At 51.3% G+C, this 19,863-nt stretch overlaps 2 protein-coding genes across 4 annotated transcripts; both read right to left on the bottom strand.

The window, feature by feature from the left end:
* Window positions 1-12,163: 12,163 nt before the first annotated feature.
* Window positions 12,164-14,813, bottom strand: LOC136533152 (peptidyl-prolyl cis-trans isomerase FKBP15-1-like). The gene is made up of 6 exons (XM_066525722.1): window positions 14,672-14,813; window positions 14,513-14,562; window positions 13,302-13,364; window positions 12,905-12,995; window positions 12,623-12,727; window positions 12,164-12,436 (listed from the first exon to the last, which is right to left on the bottom strand). Exons 1-6 carry the CDS (start codon window positions 14,736-14,738, stop codon window positions 12,345-12,347), a joined length of 468 nt encoding a protein of 155 aa, XP_066381819.1. The 5' UTR covers window positions 14,739-14,813; the 3' UTR covers window positions 12,164-12,344.
* A 2,027-nt stretch (window positions 14,814-16,840) lies between these two features.
* On the bottom strand, window positions 16,841-18,156 carry LOC136533153 (uncharacterized). 3 transcript variants are annotated; one of them, XM_066525723.1, is made up of 2 exons: window positions 18,115-18,156; window positions 16,841-17,885 (listed from the first exon to the last, which is right to left on the bottom strand). In XM_066525723.1, the coding sequence occupies exon 2, from the start codon at window positions 17,873-17,875 to the stop codon at window positions 17,237-17,239; it is 639 nt and encodes a 212-aa protein (XP_066381820.1). In that variant the 5' UTR covers window positions 17,876-17,885; window positions 18,115-18,156; the 3' UTR covers window positions 16,841-17,236. The 3 variants fall into 3 exon arrangements, with proteins under 3 accessions (XP_066381820.1, XP_066381821.1, XP_066381822.1); XM_066525724.1 differs by having other exon boundaries at window positions 18,046-18,134; XM_066525725.1 differs by having other exon boundaries at window positions 18,102-18,132.
* Window positions 18,157-19,863: the final 1,707 nt, after the last annotated feature.

Here is a 19,863-nt window from a genome sequence, read left to right on the forward strand (position 1 = left end):
ATTCATGAATAGATCTGTAAGTTCTCCTCTCCCTCGCTTTACCCTCTCTCACTTAGGAACCGTCGTGACGCACGAACGCACTTGGCGAGAAGGAACAAGGACAAGAGGTAGCAACTCAAGAATAGGTAGTGAAATGGGACGAGAACCCTCTCCCTTCCCCTATTTAAGGAGGAGACACAGCAGTTGGAGAAAAGTGAAGGGTTGGGGCAAAAAACAATCTACCTTCCCCTATTCAGTGCGGATGGGAATTTGATGGGACGCATCTTGACCGACGGGACCTGCCCTGCTCGATGAGACATTGCCTAGTCAAACAGGATGTGGCCTGGGCATAACCCACCACTACCGCACACAAGGTGCGAGAAACAAGCCACGGTCACATGCAGGCGGCTCTCCGCCTTCCCAGGAAGGACCTGGAAGGGCCCAACGATGGAACCTTCATCAAGGGGGACCAACGGGCCTCCTGAGTCGATCATACGGCCTAGGCGAACACCAAGCGGCGGGGCTGAGGAACCGAATGGCCACCAAAAGATAAGCACCCTTATTTTACTTACTTTACGTATCAATTTCACCACCGAGCCTCTGACCCCAGCAATGGCAGGGGCACGAACATCGCTCGGGGCTGCCGAGAGTGTCTACTTATTTAGACATTCTCTTTGCTCGACCCCTCCTTATGTTTAAAAACCAGAGGCACAGTATGCGGGTATAAACTTTGAGTAAAACTAGTCGAACCGCTAGACCCTACGCCCCAACGACAACGGCGTTTTTGTTCATCAGCGTGATCGAATTCTTTATCCCCGCACCCAAGCTTTAGCATCCGCCTTCTCGAGAAGGGTTCAGAGGGGTCTACCTATGGAATCTCGTTCAAGGAGAAACTATTAGGTTACCTAAGTCGATCGAATGGCTTGGATCGCTGCCGAGAGACATAAACAAAAAAATCACGATGCTCGTGCTGGTTACACTGGCCCCGTCGCGAACGTCGGACCTGAACCCCACACGAACATGTCGGGTAAGAGTTCCCCATCACTCATGCCACCAAGGTAACATCACCAAGCCTCATTTTCTTTTCCATTATATCATATATTCATCACATATATCCAAGCGTTGCATATGCAATTGCTGCATCTCAACGCTTCGTGTTATGCCACGAAGCGGTAGTCACCTCATTTGATATGAGCGGCAACTGATTGAGGTTCAAAGGCCAACCCACAAAGGGCTCGAGGCTACCTCATGTCAAATAGAGCCAGGGGAGAAAAACTGAGATGAGCCCCAGCGGCCTTGCCCGACCCCACTTAGAAGTGGGCAGAGACATCTTGACCTTCCTCGTTCGATTCTAACCTTGAGCCAATTGAATGGCTCGGGCATCCAAGCCTATTGAACGGGCCATCCAAGCCTATTGAACGGCTCGGGCATCTACTGGGAGGCGGGTTAAGATGTAGTGGAATGCCACATGAGGGCTCTACCAACCCCGTTAGCGCATGACGGACCTAGATTCCACTTGAACATGCCCGTTAGCGAGCTTATTGAGCGCAACACTCGAGCCATCGAGGCAAGTGTCGTTAGCTTAGCCCCTCTGATTGTGGAAACTAAGGATAGGGTGACGCATGAAACATGGCCGACCCCTATCAGACCCCAAAGGGCTCGGGGGCTCGAGCCACCTGATCCTAGACCGAGAGACCGAGGTTTGAAGGCCGGCCCACAAAGAGCCCGAGGCCGTCTCACATCAAACAAGAGCCAAGGGAGAAAACACAGATAAGCCACAACGGCCCTCGCCCAACCCGCATAGAGGCGGATAGGGTCATCTCAACCTTCTCATTTGATCCAACCTCTAGCCGAGCGCATAGAATCACCATTGAGGGGGAATCTATTGGAAGGCGGGTTAAGGAGCAACGGAATGCCACTCGAGGGCTTTGCCGACCCTATCACGAGCGATGGGAGCAGATTCCATTCAAACATCCCCATTAGCGAGCTCATTAAGCGTGTCACTCGAGCCATCGAGGCAAGTGACGTCGCCTCAATCCTCTAGTTGTGAAAATCACGGATGGGGCAACAGTCATAAAAACGAGCCGACCCTTGACCGAACCCCCACCATGCGCGGAGGCTCAGGGAAGGCTAGACTTGCAAGGAGACTGAACGCATGGTCGCAGAATGATAGCTAAAATTCTAAGGAAGGGATACAAGCGAATACAAGAGTAGTTTCGCTATCCTCTCTTCGGTCTCTAGGGACATTCGACCCCAGCAACCGCAAGGGGTCGAATCTCACTCAGGGGCTGATAAAGGTATAAATACCCTTTTTCAAAACAGTTGCTATGTCAGACCTCTTCCTCACATTAAGGTTAGTGGCAAGGTTTGTGTGAACGAATTACCGAGCATACCTGGTCAGACTGCAAAAGCCCATGCCCCGACGGCTACGGTAACTTTACTCACCAGCATAATTGAAGCTTTCCTATTACACACCTTAGGCCCTACGGTCTTATTGAATGGAAGGGTTGGATTGCACGAGCCCTTCTTTTTTTAATACAAAAAGGGAAGAAAGCAAGTTCAATCAAACAAAACAAAATTACAAACTTTTTTAACGAAACGAAATTATGAATCCGTTTTCAAAATACAAAAGTGCCGACACTTGTCCACAGATTACAGATAATATCCATCAAACCTATTCGACTAACTACCCCCTTCGGGGGAGAACCATGTCTTCAACTTTGCTTGCTAGGGTTTTCGTAAGAGGAGCCACCGCCGCTTCTATTTCATCCAGCTCAGAAGCTTCGTAGCCAGGTGCGAAACCAAGGCTCATCGCCTCCAAGTTGATGCTTTCATCATAATGCGAGTGGGCAATCATGAAGGCTTGGGTGATCCCTGAGCAAAGAGCTTCCTTCTCTAGCTGGCGCACCCATGTCGTGATATCTATGACACGAGCTGCGAGCGAGCTGGTCCTCTCTGCCTGTAGGTCGTCGTAGATTACACCAAGGGCAACCGTCAGGACATCAAGCTTGTCGCTCTTCACCTAAAGAAGACTCCTCACCTCGGCAAGATCTATGGCTAGTCCGGCAGTGGCACCCTCGACCTCTAGCTTCTAGGCTGTTGCGGTTCCAAGCTTGGCCTAGAGAGAGCTGATCCTCTCGTGTGCCTCGTCACTCTCACGGATGGCCTGGTCGTGCTCCCTATAGGCCACGCCGTGCTCCAAGCGGAGCCTCTCCATAGTCTAGCATAAGTCATCTCGCTCCTTGCGTAGTCGGTCGACTGCCTTGGTGTTCAGTTTTGCCCTCTGCTGTAGGGCCACAGACCTCTCCTTAGCTCCCAGCCTGAGATCCCACTCCTTCTCGACCTCGGCCAGGAGGTCGATAATCCACTGGCGGGTCTCGGCATCCTGCTAGAGTAGCTCATCCTACTCCTTCCACACTCTAGCACCCTCCTCCTCATCCCATCATGCCATCTTCGATAGTTCATCAATAGCCTTCTCGACGTCCTCCACGTCCTAGTGGGCCTCGGCCTCCCACCATCGAAGATGGTCCGCCTCCGTGGCAAGGGGAGTTGGCTCAGCCACCCTTTGTTGGAGCTAGGCAGTCACATCCCTATGCAGTCGTGCCTCATCAATGAGGCAGTCCTAGTCCTCCTTATGTTCATGAAGGAACCGAGATTTCTCCTGGCTGTGAGCAATAAGAGACTAAAAAAAGATGGTGGTCAGAAAACAAAATAGATGAAGAAAGAAAGCATGAGGCAAGACTAAGTGAATATCTGGTTGGTGGAAAAGATGACGTCTTGTAGGGTGCCCCTGGCCTAGTTTAGAGCTTCTAGTGCGGCCGTGATCCCCTCGTTGAGACTCTCCCACTCCATGCCCTCGGTGGTGTCGTCGAGGGTGAAGAGTTCCAACGACGGGTCCCACGGATTCACCCACCAGAGCAGGGCCTCATCCCGTGTGGGTGGGTGGTGGCCCTTCGATGGCAGGACCAGGGACAACTCCCTGTCGGTCTCCTCAGCAACCGCCGTGGTGTCCGGAGGTCCCTCGGCCATGACCCCCTCCGTCCTACTCACGACGGGTGTCATCTCTAGGGCTGCCATTAGCATGGGACGCGCCGCTGCCTCGGGCGCCGCCATCGCAGCCTCTGGCTATGACCCATCCATCATAGCCACCATCGCCTCCGCCTCCATCAGCGGGACCTCATCCGGCTGTGCCACGCCCGCCATGGTCGACACAACGAGTGCGACTGGTGGCTGCGTCTGCTCCAACATCAATAGCGGAATCACATCCATCGCTGGTTGCGCGGCAACTTCTGAGGGTGCCCCCTCAACCTCACCGACCGCTTGACCCACCGAGGGCACGGGTGCCACCATGAGCGGCGCTTGACCAGCCGATGAGGCTATGACGCCGGCTCCGCTCTCGCCCAAAAAGGTAGCGACGTCGGGCAATGGCCCCCACCTCACCTGAATGGTGACACTCTTCTTAGGCACCAGTGCTAAAGAAGTGCCCCGTCTGACCCATCTCTCGATGCTACAGAAGAAACAAAAGGCATGAGTCATGATGACAACAGGCAAAAACATAGAAAAATAGAGAAAATAGAGAAGCTGGTTACTTACATTGGCGCTGTTGGGAGGTGGAGATGTTTGGGGGACGAACCCCCAGGCCTCTGCTTTGCCTCATTAGGGCGTGACCATTTTAAGCCCGCCCGCTGCTCCTGAGCAGAGGGGTCCGCCTCCCTCGTGTCTGGGGGCACGACAGCAGAGCCGCCTCCCACCACCAACTCCTCAGGCGCGGCGATAGATCCGCCCGCGCCTGATAGCTCTTGAGGTGCAGCAATGGGGTCACCCCCCTATGCTGGCACCTCAGGCATGACGGTAGACCCACCCGCTCCTGCTGTCTCCTAGGGCAAGCCGACGGTTCGGTCCATCTCCACTGGCCCCGCGGACATGCTTTCCCCTGTGTGGAACGAGAAAGGCCCCTTTATGAACGAGTATGTACCTATCAGCATATCCTCGCTCGCCAGGTTATCCCACTCAGTGTCAGCAACTACCTCGTCATCCTCATCGTCGTCGTCATCATCGTCATCACTGTCTGTCTCCTCTTCTCGCTCCCGTGCCCACAACTTCTGTTGCTTCTTCCTCCTCTCGTCCTCCTTGGCCTTCTTCTGCCACTCGGTAGCGATATGATTCACCGTCGCCATGAGCGGGTCCTTCAGTAGCGGGGCTGGGCAATCCATAAAGACGAGTCTCTTCGGTTGGTTCTCCTATCTCAATATCAACATCAAGGAGTCGAGAGTTCAATTAAAAAGAAGGCACGGGGGGATAGAGCTTACAAAGTCAATATACCCCGGTTCTGGCCGCATTGGGGATGCCCAGCACCGGATACACAAAATCAAGAACGGCACCGACGTCGTCCCATGAAGGCTCCATCGCCTCCTTGATGCACTGTGCTACTTCAGAGGGGGAGAGCGTTCCATCGACGAGCACCGTCCCCTCGAGCGACACCCCGGGCGCCATCATGTGTAGGAGAAGCACACACTTCATCAGCGGCATCACCTTCCGCATCTGATAGGCGCCGATGACCCCCGACCCCTTCACGCCCCTCTCCTTCAGGATTCAGACTATGGTGAGATGGTCCTGGATTTTCTTCTTGTCTTTCTCTAGAACCCCCCACTTCCTCCATGATTCTAGGACCTCTTCGATGAGGCGCCCGGTGAACTTCGGCAAGGGGACAGGCACGTCGTTCCTAATGTAGAACCAATGTGAATGCCACCCCATGTTGGACGTTGACAGACGCATCAGCGGTTACTTGTTGACCCAGTTGTTGGGGAGCTAGATGCCGGCGCATCCCAGCGGCACGTTCAGCTCTTGCCTCTTCTCCCGCTTCTTCAGGAGGGTGACAGCGAAGAAATGCAGCCATAGGTCAAAGTGGGGACTAATCCCCAAGAACCCATCACATAGGGTGACGAACGCCGCAATATGCTGGATCCCATTGGGAGTAAGGTGTTGTAGCTCCACATTGTAGTAATTCAGCAACCCCGAAGGAACTTGTGGGTGGGGGTGGCGAATCCCCGCTCGTGGAAGTGAGCGAAGGACACAATGTAGCCTTTGGAAGGCGACGGTGCGTCCTCATTATCGGACAGCCACCACTCCTTGGTGGCAGTCGATGCACAAAGAAGGCCACGGTGAACGAGGCCCTCTAGGCGTTGGAGGGTGACATCGGATCTGCACCATGGCTCCAATAAATGATTGGGGTGGATAGATGTGAACTTGACGGCGGCTAAGATGCGGGTGCAGAAGGCTTAGGTGATTGGCGGCGGAGGTTGAAGATGCAAAGGCAATAAGGCAATGTACGAAACCCTAGGGGCGAACCCTTTGGTTTTATAGGGGCGACGAATACGAGGAAGGCAACCGTCCGCCTAGATCTCCGTGCCTACCATGATTCGTCACCATGTCACCATGCGGGATATGCGCCCCCAATCCCTATCCTTTCCCACTAAAGTCGCGCTGGACGTTTTGCCTTCCTAGGCAGATCATGACTCTTTTCCCACAGAAGGGATACGGGTTAAAAAATGTTTCTTCGGTCCGCTTGGGCCTAGGAGTTCGAAGGCTGGCCCAATGGTTTTGACGGCCGTCCCAACAAAGGATGGGCCCACGAGCGGCCAAAACTCAGGCACACGATCCTCAAGGGAGTCTCAATCCACGATCGAGTCTTAAACTGGGCTGACCTTGGATGAATCCCCATGAACGGGATACTAGGGTTCCCTTTAAGCTATCCAACCAACAAACCCACCAAATCTCACACCCATGCCCGCGAAGGGTCCAAATTACCTCTGGGCGATTCTATCCGAATCATCCCGAGGTCGGGGGCTACACCCGACAGGTGCGCTCGCGCGCACCCTCTAGCAAACCAAAATACCCCTAGGTGATTCTATCTGAATCACCTAGGGGCTCGGGGGCTACACCCGTTGGGTGCGCTCGCGTGCACCCTTTGGCGAATCGAAATACCCTATCCTCCAGGGGCTCGGGGGCTACACCCGTTGGGTGCGCTCGCGCGCACCCTCTGGCAAGTCAAATCGCCCCCGGACGATTCTATCTGAATCACCCGGGGGGCTCGGGGGCTACTGTCGAGTACCGAATACTGGGGTACCCAAAGAGGAGGAGCTAATAACCATCAAACGTTGATGCTTCCAAAGAGGAGGAGCAATATACAAGTACTTATTATACTGGGGGTAGACTCCGCCTCGCTCGACGTTTATGCACTACTCCTTCATAACTACATGTACAGATAAGACGGGGTACTTAAGTCAATCGCAATACCGAGGACCATACCCTGCACGCATGCAGGGAAGTACCATCAGGATATGACCAGACAGGCGCTTTAAGCCCTTCCAGGCATGTCAGAGCCCAAACAGTGTTGCGGGCGCCGACATTTATCCTACAGTATTAAGGGCGCTGACATTTGCCCTCGGACACGAATTCTGACGGAAACATACGACAACCACTACGGTTCAAAAAGGAAACTCATGTCATCTACAGTAACGGAGGTGTGTGATGCTGATGATGCATCATGCATGCAGCTCATCGGGGCCTCTTCGGCTGGTATTAAAACCGATTGATAAGCCGACTGAACTGTTTTGTTGTGAGAAAAAATACTGTAGATTCTAGCTGATAAGCCGGCTGATAAGTGCAAGCGAACGTGTCGGCAACATCAGCACTAATTGCGGGGCTAATGAAGAGAAAACAAAGACAGACCACATAAAAAAACATGGAGGAAAAGGTACATTTCTAATTTTATTATTTAGGCCGGGATTGGAATTCCGGAGGATTTTCGGAACAGTTACAGTACTTTGGATGTAGTATCTGCAAGTGTTATTGCTATGACATGCTAGTATCCTTTAGTTGTAAAACTGGTGATACGATCAGATCACGGACGCTGTGATATAACGTGAGCGTGAATGTTTCAACTTGTACGTACAGTACGCGCTTCGTAGAGCAGACTAGCAGTTCATCAAAGGAAACTGCTACCAGGACCATGAACTCCGAACAGATACCTGTAGTACTGTGGCACTGTGCATTGACACGCAAGGCCAGGCTGCTTGCTTCCGATTCCTGACCTGACGGATTGCCGGCTGATGCGATGCGGTGCGTTGCGTTGCGTTGCGTCGCGGCGCCTGGCAGAAGCCAGCAGTACAGTACACGCCCGCGCACGAACACGACAATGATTCCGTGGCATGGAGCAGACGAAGTCGCCCAGCATTAGTTTAGCGATGCCAATGATAGGAATTACTGTAGAGGAAGTCCGGATCAGCGCTCCTCCAAAGCCGGCGGTCAGCCAGTAATAAAAACCGCGGGCCGCGTACGGACGGAATCACCGGAGCGCTGTGGAGGCGCGCCTCTGAGCTCTGAGTGGCTGGCCGGGGCATCTAATCCCGTGTCAATGATTGCCTCGGCCTCCGCGCCGCGCCCATCCCGCCATTGATGATTAGTTTAATTAATTAATTAAACAAACAACGCCCGGTCGCCCGCACCCGGCGTCTCGTCTCATCGCAGGCAGTCGCCGAACAAGGCAACGAGCCGAGCCGAGCAGGGGTAAGTGGGCGGGGGTTGGCTTAGTTTATCCCCGCCATGTGGGCCTGCGGCTAATATATATTCGATCGCTCGCTCGCAAAAGATAAATAATCCGGCTGGCTGGCTGGCTAGCTGGCTCGCCCTCTCCATCCATCGTGGTCGTGGCGCCCGGTCAAGATCTAACCACCGCTCGCTAGTCGCTAATCGCCATGGCCACCACCTTCCCCCGCGTCAGAATACTGCCTGCCTGCTAGTATTATGTACCCATTCCCGCCCATCGGATCGCAATTCGCGATCGACGTTCCCCGCCGCGTGGCCCCGGGGCCCCACCCGCTAATCTCCCAACGTACTAGTACTTCTACTACGCCTTCGTGATCGAATCGCCAGTTCATCCGTGGCGTTGGAGCTGCTGGATCTCTAACGCTGTCTTTTCGAGCGATCGCGTCGTCGATCGGTTGCTTACAACTCATCATGGCTGCATTAGTTTACGTAATTATTTGCATAGCCACAGCTAGGAGTATACCATGTTCCTTTGATCGTTTATATGGCTTATAAGCTAATTGATGCTGTTTTGTTGTGAAAAAACATCATATCATGACTGATAAGCATGACTAATACGATCAAACGAACATAGTATACGTTTGTTGCTGGTAGTGCGACTCGCCGACTCCACACACACCGTACCGTGAGCGGAGCGCGCTGGACCGCTGGTGCAGTGCGTGTGCGTGTCCGTGCAGTCGTCCTCCTCCTCTCCTATTACTCCAACTCCACTGGTGATGATGTGGAGGGGGGACGAGAAAGCTGCCGCCTTTTTTACCGGTGCCTGCCTTGCCTGTGGCAGGCATCTTTTTTCCCGCTCGCTGCCTGCTCCTCCTCGGTAACATGGCCTCCAATCATTGAGCTGACGAGGAGGGAATGGGGAGAGAGAGAGTAGCGAGTACCGCACTCGTAAACACTGCAGCTGATGCTGTTGGCTGTTGCTCTTTGTATCTGTAGCCGTAGCAGTATGCCACAGAGAGAGTTTTAAAAAAATGCTGTCAAGTGACGGTGAGCGCGTGAGTAGGGGATGCGGTAAATGAGGGGCCGAATTACCGTACGGTTCGTCGAGACATGCCGCAGCGGCGAGGTGATGGCGTGATTACTGTACTAATTGGACAGGGATGCCATTGGGGACTTGTTTCGCTGCAGGAGGCAGCGCTGTGGCCGCTGTCGTAGACCGGTCGTAGTAGATAGTAGGGCAGGACCGCAGGAGGAGTAACTGTGACTGTGACCCAGCCCCAATCAGTGACTGCTCCTGCTCGGTGCTCGCAGTCGCAGCCTTGCCCTTGCATAGTCCCGTCCCAGTAAAAACTGAGCAGTGAGCGCAGAGCACTCGGCTCTCGAGCGCCGCTGTAAAAAGCAAAGCAAGCTGCCCTGGGGGCTGGGGCTGGCTGAGCTCCCGCTCCGGCGCTCCCGTCCGGGGTCTGTGAACGCCTGAGCAGCGGCACGACGCGGAGCAGACGCCCAGCAGAGATGCTGTGGCTGTACTGTGTTGCGTACTCCCACGCATGTTAAGTAGGAGTACAGTTCAGTTGAGCAATGAACGCGCAGGGCTTGGACTGTCCTCGAGGGCCAAGGGAACGTCAGTCGGTGATCCTACGCAGCTACGCTAGCTGCAGGTATCGATGAGTAGCGCAACTGTTGCCGTCACTGTAGCGGAAATCCGAGGGGAATTCATGGACCATCCTCCCAGCGTGTAACTGAAGATTATGAACTGCGTTCCTTTCAGCATTTCCTCTGAATCTGGTACGAGTTGGCAATGCAGTGGCACTTACTGCTGCTTTGTAGTAATTTTGAGCGTACTAACAGTTACCAAGACCATCTTTGGCCCTGTTCGCTTGAACTTATTAGCAGTACCGTTTCAGCGAAATAATAGTATTTTTCTCTCACAACAAATCAGCATCAGCATAGGCCGTTTTCCAGTCAGCCGAACATAGCGTTTTTTTCTTTTAGCTATTCGTTGTCCTGACATTGTAGATGACTCCCCAACAGTTGAGTTGAAATGCAGCGTAACAGCACACAGCAACGGCGAACAGTGCTCAAGTTATACTAGTTGTACCACTACCACCGTACCATATGCATGGCTCCAGAAAAGAGATGAATGAACACAAAAAACACGGAGCAGACATCAGCAGCCCATCAGGACGTAGGCACACAGTGCTGTGCTGCTGTGGTGTGGCGCCTCCCCTAGCGCGAGCTGTGACTCTGTGAGCACGCCACTGCCGCCGCCGTCGGCGGCGAGGCGTGCGTCGCGTCGCTTCCGCGCCATGCATGCAGCCGGCCAGCTGCAAAGCACAGCTCACGAACAGTGTCCGAGGCACGCGATGGGAAACGGCAGGCCTTGTCCGCTTGCCCCAGGTGGCGAAAGCCGAAAGGACGCGACGCCACGGCTAGGCGGACCGGACACCGGAGTCGCGCGGCGTGTTCTTCGTCCCAACCCGCGCCGCGCACTGCTCACCGCTTGCATGAATGCCAACAGTCTCGTCACCCGTGGTCGTGGACGCCAAAGCCATGGACGGAGGGTCGGAGGGAGAAACGTCTGTGCCCATGCGCGCAATCACGTCAAATCCGTGGAGTTTCGGACCCAGGGTGATGGCGCCAACAGCTACCAGCTTTGACTCCCATGTTGCCGTCGTGGACTCGTGACTCGTGTGAAAGCTGAAACGCAATCGCAAGCGCAAGCAAAGCCTGCAGGTGTGAAGACAGAAGAGACGAGACGGCGGCGTCCGTGTATGCATGCATGACTCTCGGCGTCCTTCACGTAGAAAATTGGTCAAAGCGGATGCCAAAGAGGCAGCCTTTAGAGAACGAACCGACACGAGGCGTCTCGTATCGCGTCCAGACTTTTGTGCCCGTCCATTCAGGCTCGAAAACCTCAACACTTTTTACTTTTTCAGACGTTTCCGTTGTGCTCCATCGGCACGTCAGACGAACATCTCGTTCAGATGGCACTGGACACTGGTCCAGGCACTTGGCGGCACGGACTTCAATCTGCTGTGCATGCGTGCACGGGGCGGTGGCTAAGGTCAAAGATGGGTAGTGTAGCAAAACACCCCCATTTCAACATAGGAGTACGCGCATGATGCGTCAGGCACCCACTCAGACGACAGCAGCCATTGAGCCTTTTGAGTTTTAAAGCCTGTTATCCTCGTCATCGCGTCGGGCGAGAACTGTATCTGAGCGAACGAACAGGCGCGGCTCACGTCGCTGGAGGACGCAACAGAGCAGGGCCATGTTTTTTTTTGAAGGAAAAGTGCAGGGCCATGTTGCAGCACCCAGCAGCAGACGCAGCAGTTATTCCTTTGCGCCGATGACAAACCGCATGGTATCCCAACACAAGTTGCTCGAGCCCTGCCCGCGCACAGTCAGCTGTTGCCTCTGATTCTGAACCAGTTCACGTCTCAGCTCATGTTTCTGGCTGAGCAGCACGCTGCGTGAGGTCGACACATTCTTCTGCGCACAGCAATCAGCAAAGGCAAAACTACAAATATCATAGAAGCAAAGGCTGGTCTCAACACTCATGACATTTGAAAATTTGCCGAGCCATGGATCGATGCAACAACAGTCCAAACTGGCTGTAATGTTGTAAAACCATGCGGATCAAAAGGAAACTTTTTTTCAGAGCACATAGGCAGCCGGTTACACAGACCATTGGGCAATGACTTGTTTCCGTGACATCTCTGAAACATAAATTGCCATGAAGGAAACAGCAACTCGTTCATCTAATGAACTATGTGACGCTGCTACACCCTGGAGCTGAAACTCTCTAATGCATTGTATTAGAGCTCACTATCAGTTTCTTCCTTTGCACCGCCAGATGTCTTTCCGTTGACGGCGATAAGCTCAGTGTCGAAGATAAGAGTTGCTCCACCTATTGAGTACAAAGGTTCCTGTTAGCTTTATCAAAATTCCTACACAGCTCTATAGTCCATGGGCGAGACTGTAAAATGCGCATCCAGGAGATGAGGTAAAATGGCCATGCTGAAAATGAGAGAATCTACACAAATAATTTCTTCACATGGAACCAGCAAGCAAGCAAACAAATTATCAGCCATACCTGGAATCTTCGGTGGGGAGCCTCGCTCACCATAACCCATCTTTGCAGGTATCTTTAGCTTCCGCTTTTCACCGACGCACATACCTAGCAATCCTTGGTCCCAACCTATAGATGAAAACAACAAAGTCGGTTGGCGGATTTAAGATTGCGTGTGATATAAATGGCATATGCCATTTCATCCATTTTTTGATGACATGTGCTTGTAGCCCAATACAGTTCTAGTATGGACACTGGGCCATAGATAAACATAGAAAGTTTATTGTTATAGGAAAGGACAATAACCTTTTATCACTTGGCCATTTCCAAGAGTAAATTCAAATGGGTCACCTCTGTCGTAGCTAGAATCAAAAACTGATCCATCAGTGAGTGCCCCCTGCAGCATATGAAGCCTTTCAGCTAAATAAATGAGCGAGAGAAAAAAAAGTGACGCTGTAGGTAAAGTACCAAAGAGTGCTTTAATCAAACATGAAAAGGCAAACCATATATGGGACAAGATATTGAATCTACAAAGAGCATACTGCCAAGCAATTAGCACAGTTCTTCTGCATAACTATATTAATTGTGTTAGCTAAGGGATATCTGTAGCACCCATGAGAAAATCCCTTACAGGGCTACATCACTGAAAGATCAATGTGGAAAATACAGCAAGGCTAAAAAGGTATATAGATCAGATACTTACACGATAATGAACTTTAATTTTGTCTCCTTTGTGTGCTTGCAGGGTACATGACTCAGGCTTGTGCTGAAAGGAACACGAGCAAGAGAAAATCAATGCCACACAGAATCAAAAGGGTACCTCTCCTTTCAAAATGTAACAAGAAAACTACAGCCTTTGCTCATTGATAAATCAAATATTTGATAATACTGTAATTTCATAAGAATAAGGACCTGTTTGGCACGGCTCCTCCTGAGGGGCTCCTCCGGAGGAGCCGGAGCCGTTTTGTAGGAGCCACAATTTGTGGCTCCTCCAAAACGGCTCCGGCTCCTCTGTTTTTTATTGAAAAACGGCTCCGGCTTGAAAACGTTTGGCAGGGCTCCTCTGGAGGAGCCGAAGCCGGAGCCGGAGCCGGAGAGGAGCCCTGCCAAACAGGTCCTAAGAAGAACTTGGCCACACGCAATTCTCCAATATCACACTACCTAACTGACTTGTCGGATTGTAACATTATATACTTATTATCACGACCCAGTGATTCTTAGTTTTCTGTTTGAACATTGAAGTGGCAGCCATAATCCAAAAGGACCAAAACAGAGGATATATCCTTTTGAATAAGACCCCAAACAGAGAACTTCAGCAGCATTACAATGGTTATCCCTTAAGAGGTCTGACTGTGAGTCCGTGACTGGAGGCCATAAGTCATCACCCAGCCTGGTCCAGAATCTTGATACAAGGTACTAGTCCAATAAAGTCCTTTTCCAAAGGTAGCAAATAGGGAGGGAAACCATCTTCAACACAGGCTAGCTGTTGAGGAAATTTTAGACTTCTTCTAGTTTGACTGTTTGAGCATCGACTACGAGAATTTAACGAGAAGTGAACAAGGAACAGTACCGCAATCTTCTCCAGTATTCATCTTTGAATGACACAAAATAAAATTCAAGCGAAAATAAGTGCATTCGATGACTCCACAATGTTGCGTTAAAGGGGAAGAAAAGGAACCGATTTTGCAGTTGCAGATCCGCGTAGCTCCTAGAATCATCCAAGCCGACCCCTTTCTGAACTCTGACAACCTTACTAACATATCTCAACTGACGCCCACGAAATCGGAGGCTGCAGACTTTTTATTGCTAAATGAACGAACCAGCTAATCCCAGATCCGCCAGAGTCCGCAAGGGTAACAAACAATTAAACGGGCAGAGAGAGTTGACCCGGTTAGCCGGTTACAGCGCACACACCTTGACGCCGATCTGAAGCTCTGTGACGTCGCCGGACTTCTTGGCCGACGCTGCAGACAAATCGCAAGCAATGATTTCAAAGCACATCAAGGCAAACGAAAAGGATGGCGGACGGCTCAAACGAGGCGATCGAGATTGGAGGTAAAGACACCTCGTTACCTGTCAGGAGGATGGCCGCGGCGGCGACGGCGGCCGCGAGGCAGATCAGCTGCCGCTTCTTCCCCATCTCGCTCCCTCCGGCAGTCCTTCTCCACAGTCGCTGGAACCTTCTTCCCCGTGCCCGTTCGGCTCTTTTGACTCTTTCTTGACTTCCTAGTGCCGTCGTCCGTACGTATTGGATTGGAATTGCTTCTCATTGGGCTCCTGGCCCAGACGCATTGTAAGGCCCATTTCTCCATGCGGGTGGAGTCGTCCACTTTCTTGCTGGGCCTGCCCACATTTCGAGTGGCCTGCAAACTTCTCCATGGCCTGCGAGGCTGCGACACTGGAATGGAATATGGATGGACGAGTGCCCACAGCTTCTACTTGGCCATTACCAGTGAGCTTCGCGAAGGGGTATATCAAATATAATCCGTCGTTATCGTAAATATTATGATTCATATTGGCGCACGTCATTTTTGTGATTTGAGAACCGGGTAAGCAAGCTACTAGGGTTCAACCGTTCAACTGGTTCAAGTAGACAATGCTAGCTGATTGTGCATCCACGTGGAGTCCAACTAAAATAAACCCATTTGGCCACTCGTTAGATCATCACTTGGGGAACAAAAAGCGCCATGTATTATTCATTCAAGGAACGATAGATGACAAAACACACCCCTGAAAACACACCACACACCATAAATGTCTTTGTTTTTTTCAGTGCCCATAAGAATTTTAGTCGGGAAGGTCTACCATCCGATGTGACAAGTTCAAAAATAACCATTTCATCGTGCACGTATCCACCCGAATCCAATCATTTTTACCAATGGTAATGGTGTCACTGCAGGGCAAGTTAGTTGAGTAAGTTAGCTTGGTCCAATACTTAGGGCTTGTTTGGTAGGGTTCCTCTCCAGCTTCGGCTTTGGCTTCTCCGGAGGAGCCCTACCAAACGTTTCGTAGGGTGAGCTATTTTTCAGTGAAAACAGAGAAACAGTATTATGTGTTTATTCCTTTGAATTTGGGTCCTCTTGAGGGAGCCCTACCAAACACCCCCCTTAAGGCATATTTGGTTTGAGAAACAGTATTATGTGTTTATTCCTTTGAATTTGGGTGGAATCACCACATTCTTTATGCCTATAATAATTACTGTTAAATTATGAGGGGTTGGGTGGTTCTAGATCAACCCATTCATTCCCTGAACAAACAAACAAAAAAGGCAAGGATGGGTAAGAAGAGGATGGTCCACATCATTTCTCACCAAAACCTCCCCTTAAAGTATGTTTATCCACAGCGTTGTGGCAACAAGTTTTGCAGCAGCAAAAAATAGAATCATACACTTTACTTTTTTAGGACCAGTCATTTTAGTGGAAGCCTCAGAAAGGTATAGTTACACATATGAGAAGTATCCTGACTTTGAGAAGAGGACTTGGGTGAAGGGACCGTGTGGCAAGCGCGGAGAGCACCCTCTCTGCTTCTCAAACATAATTCAGAAACGAGTGGGTAGAAGGGTTGGTTTTGGTTCACTATTAAATTTGAGCTTTTGCAACAATTTCATCAATCTTGATATCTGCCAACTAATTTTTCGAAAGTGTTTATAGGAGTGAGGTGTGTATGCATGTATTTAAAGGGATGCGTATGCGTGCATATATTCAAAGGTGTTTGTACTGTGTTTCAAAGAAAAAACTCACGGTTATAACATCGGTTGTGGTTTTTTAATCCTCTAAAAATTAAAATTACCATATATGTGAGCAGTACCATGCAAGACGTTTATATATAAGTAGTACAATACATTTTTACACTATCTATAAAGAAAGTAGTATAGCGCACTTGTTGCCTTACACTATCTCATCTACAAGCACACAATCATACATACATATACATATACCATATATGCATTCCGTAGACACGTTACACATGTATACATTAATAAATACATACGGGTTCATCACTTCATCTCCATCACAGCGGAAACCAAATACGACACTGAATGGCACACTCGGAATATATATATACTAATTTACGATAAAGTCAATACATATTTACGATAGTTGTGTTACTAACACATGAGAATATTTACCGTAACATTATAATAAATCATATAGTAAGGAGTTACTATAATCTCATAAATTAGCATAGTAATTATCGTAACTCAAAGCAGCTACAAAATAAGTTATTTTATAGCCAACTGTAGAACAATAGTGTATATATATATATTAATGACACACTTTGATGCAACAAACTGCTCCAGGTGAGCTCTAGCTAATTATATTAATGACACACTTATTAACAGGGTAGTATGTAGTACGCGGGTGAAGAAGGTGTAGTGTAATTGCACGCAGATAGAGAGAGTAGACCTGTCGTCGAGGTCGAGAGAGATGCCCGCGAGCATAGATACATGCATGGTTGCAAGCATGGCACGCCGGCCGTATGTGTGTATATGCGCTTCAGTCCCTGTCGTTGAAACCGAACTTGCGGTCGAAGATAGAGAGAGTAGACCTGTCGTCGAGGTCGAGAGAGATGCCCGCTAGCATAGATACATGCATGGTTGCAAGCATGGCACGCCGGCCGTATGTGTGTATATGCGCTTCAGTCCCTGTCGTTGAAACCGAACTTGCGGTCGAAGAAGTGGCCGACGGCATGGAACGCCGGGCCGAAGAACCCGCCGCCTCTCCTCCTCTGCTGGTGGTCGTCGTTGTTGTTATCGTTGTCGTACCCACCACCAGGCACGCCGTACACGTGCACCTCCCTGGTGCTGATAAACATGGGCGACCTGGTGCCGTCCTGGGGAGCCCAGAAGGCGGCGGGAGCGTTGTTGTACGGTGCGTAGCCGCCGTCGCCGCCGTAGGGAGCGCCGTTGCCGTAGCCGCCACCGCCGTACGGAGAGCTGTTCCCGTAGCCCCCGCTGCCGGCGGCGCCATAGTAGGGCGTGCCGCCGCTGTAGTGGTTGCCGCCGCCGCCGCCGTTGTAGTTGCCGTTCCGCCTGTTGTAGCGGTTGTCGTCGGCCTCGTTGTTGTTGCCGGCGTACTTGGGGTAGTCGTCCTCGGCGTCGGCGTTGGCGTCGGCGTCCTTCTTGCTGCCGCTGCCCTTCTTCAGCCTCGAGGACCCGCGTTTCTTGCCGCCGGTTGCTTCATACTGCTGCCCGCCACCGTATCCGCCGTATGGCTGGTCGTCGTTGCCGTTGCCGTTGTCCTGCCCGCCGGCGAAGTATGATCTGCTGTTCGACATCCCTTCCGTTCTGGTACAGTACAAGAGAGTTGATCAAAAAAAGCGAGAGGATACCACGACACAGCAACTGAAACATGCAACACTGCTGCTTCTGCTTGCACGTTAATTTGATCGACATACAGCTATAGCTAAGCTAAAGATAGATATTTGGAGACTCGAGATATACACACAGTGAAAAGTGAAAATGGGAGAGAGGAAAAGAAGAGGCTTTGATTGGGGCACACACGCGGCGTTCGTACCGGCAGGTGGAGGCACACAATAGGACCGTGAGCAGCTAGCTGCCTTTGCAACGAGCAGCAAGAGCAAGCAGCCTTAATAAAGGACTCCAAGTCCACGTCTACTCAGTTCGGGTCAAGGGAAAAAACGCACCCTTTTTTCGCAGACATCCGTCAGCAGTGCATGCGTCCCCGGCTGTTTCGTCACCTGCATATATTAAACATTTTTTGCATAGCTATAAAGAAATGGTTCAAATTAATTTCTGATCCGGATAAGAGGAGTATCATCACAAGCAAGTTTATTCACAACACTCCTGAAGAGCGGAAATTTATGAGAGCTTAAACAAGTGGCCTACACCTAACACCTCGTGGCAGCCTACTGTCATCTGTCCCCGTACGCAATAAGTAGATACGTATCGAGGGGAACTCTGCAAGAAATTTCGCTCGTCGTAATAACCAGGAGTGATCAGCCTTGACTAGCAGCTAGACAGAACCCGTCTTGACGAACTATTTACCAGAAGAAGCATGGGTGTGCCTGACCTAGCTACACCTTCCTCGCAATAGAGACATGCAAACTCAGTTTACATGCACTTGCACAACTGGTGTGCACATTTCCCAACACAGAGCACGCGGGCCCCCAACCTAAGACAAACGGCCTATTCGCTGGTTGGTTTCTGGGTGGTTTGGGCTGGCTGGTGCTAGTTTGGTGTGAGAGAAAAATACTGTTGACTGGCTGGTTTGGGCTGGCTGAAACCAACAAGCGAACAGGCTGAAAATGAAGACTAAAACCAAACGTAATGAAGACAGAATGCTCTATAGAAACTTTGCACCTTATGCAATCAAAGACATGTGTTGAATTGTTTTGATTAAATCCAAAACGAAACAAAAATCTAGACTCCTATCCAACACGTACCTGCTCGCTACATGTACTACCGGAATCCTCAAATTTATCGAGGGTTTCTATATTTGCCGAGTGTATTCCCTCGGCACTCGGCGAACAAGTTCTTTGCCGAGTGCCGCGCTAAAAACACTCGGCAAAAAAAACACTCGACAAACAAGACGTTTTGCCGAGTGTCAAAACAAAAACACTCGGCAAAGAGGTTGTTTGTCGAGTGTTAAAAAAATACACTCGACAAACAAAAATAAAATCTTTTTCTGAAAAAGAAGGAGAAGAAAAAAAAAACTTTGCCGAGTGCTCAGATCTAAAACACTCGGCAAAAAAGTAGAAGAAAAAAATTTAAAAAAACTTTGCCGAGTGCCCCATCTGGGACACTCGGCAAACAACAAAAATATCTACTTAACCTAACCGCGTCCACCACCCGACTCGCCCTCCCGTCCCCACCCCTTCTCTCTCCTCCCGCCCCCTCCTCCCTCTCGGCGCCGGTGCGGCCCCGCCCTCCCCTCCTCCCTCTCCGACGCCGACGCGGCTTGCCCTCCCCTCCTCCCTCGCCGGAGCGGCCCGCCCTCCCCTCCTCCCTCGCCGGCGCGGCCCGCCCTCCCCTCTCCCGGATCCATCTGCGTCGCCCCCCTCCTGGCCCTCCCTCTCTAGATCCGGCGGTGACGGGCGTGGTGGTGGTGGTGGCGGAGGGAGGAGCGGCGGATCCGGTGACGTGCTTGTCGGCGTTCGCAGCTCCACGAGGAAGGAACGGACGACGCGCAACGCTGGCGAGGACGGGCTTGGGCGAGGCTCGTCGAGGTGGATGGCACGGCGGTGGAGGCTCGACACCGCGACTTCCTGGTGACGGCGAGCAGAGGTGGCCGAGGCGAGGGCGT

The sequence above is a fragment of the Miscanthus floridulus genome, unplaced genomic scaffold (assembly GCF_019320115.1).
Source record: "Miscanthus floridulus cultivar M001 unplaced genomic scaffold, ASM1932011v1 fs_791_1_2, whole genome shotgun sequence".
In the NCBI taxonomy this organism is placed as follows: Eukaryota; Viridiplantae; Streptophyta; class Magnoliopsida; order Poales; family Poaceae; genus Miscanthus; species Miscanthus floridulus.

Bases quoted from the DNA above. Each gene is read 5' to 3' on its own strand.
- LOC136533153 (XM_066525723.1), bottom strand. From the start codon at position 17,875: ATGTCGAACAGCAGATCATACTTCGCCGGCGGGCAGGACAACGGCAAC.
- LOC136533152 (XM_066525722.1), bottom strand. From the start codon at position 14,738: ATGGGGAAGAAGCGGCAGCTGATCTGCCTCGCGGCCGCCGTCGCCGCC. The intron at 12,996-13,301 runs GTAAGTATCTGA...CATATGCTGCAG, and splicing joins AAATTAAAGTTCATTATCGT to GGGGCACTCACTGATGGATC. The intron at 12,437-12,622 runs GTATGGCTGATA...TGTACTCAATAG, and splicing joins CTCCCCACCGAAGATTCCAG to GTGGAGCAACTCTTATCTTC.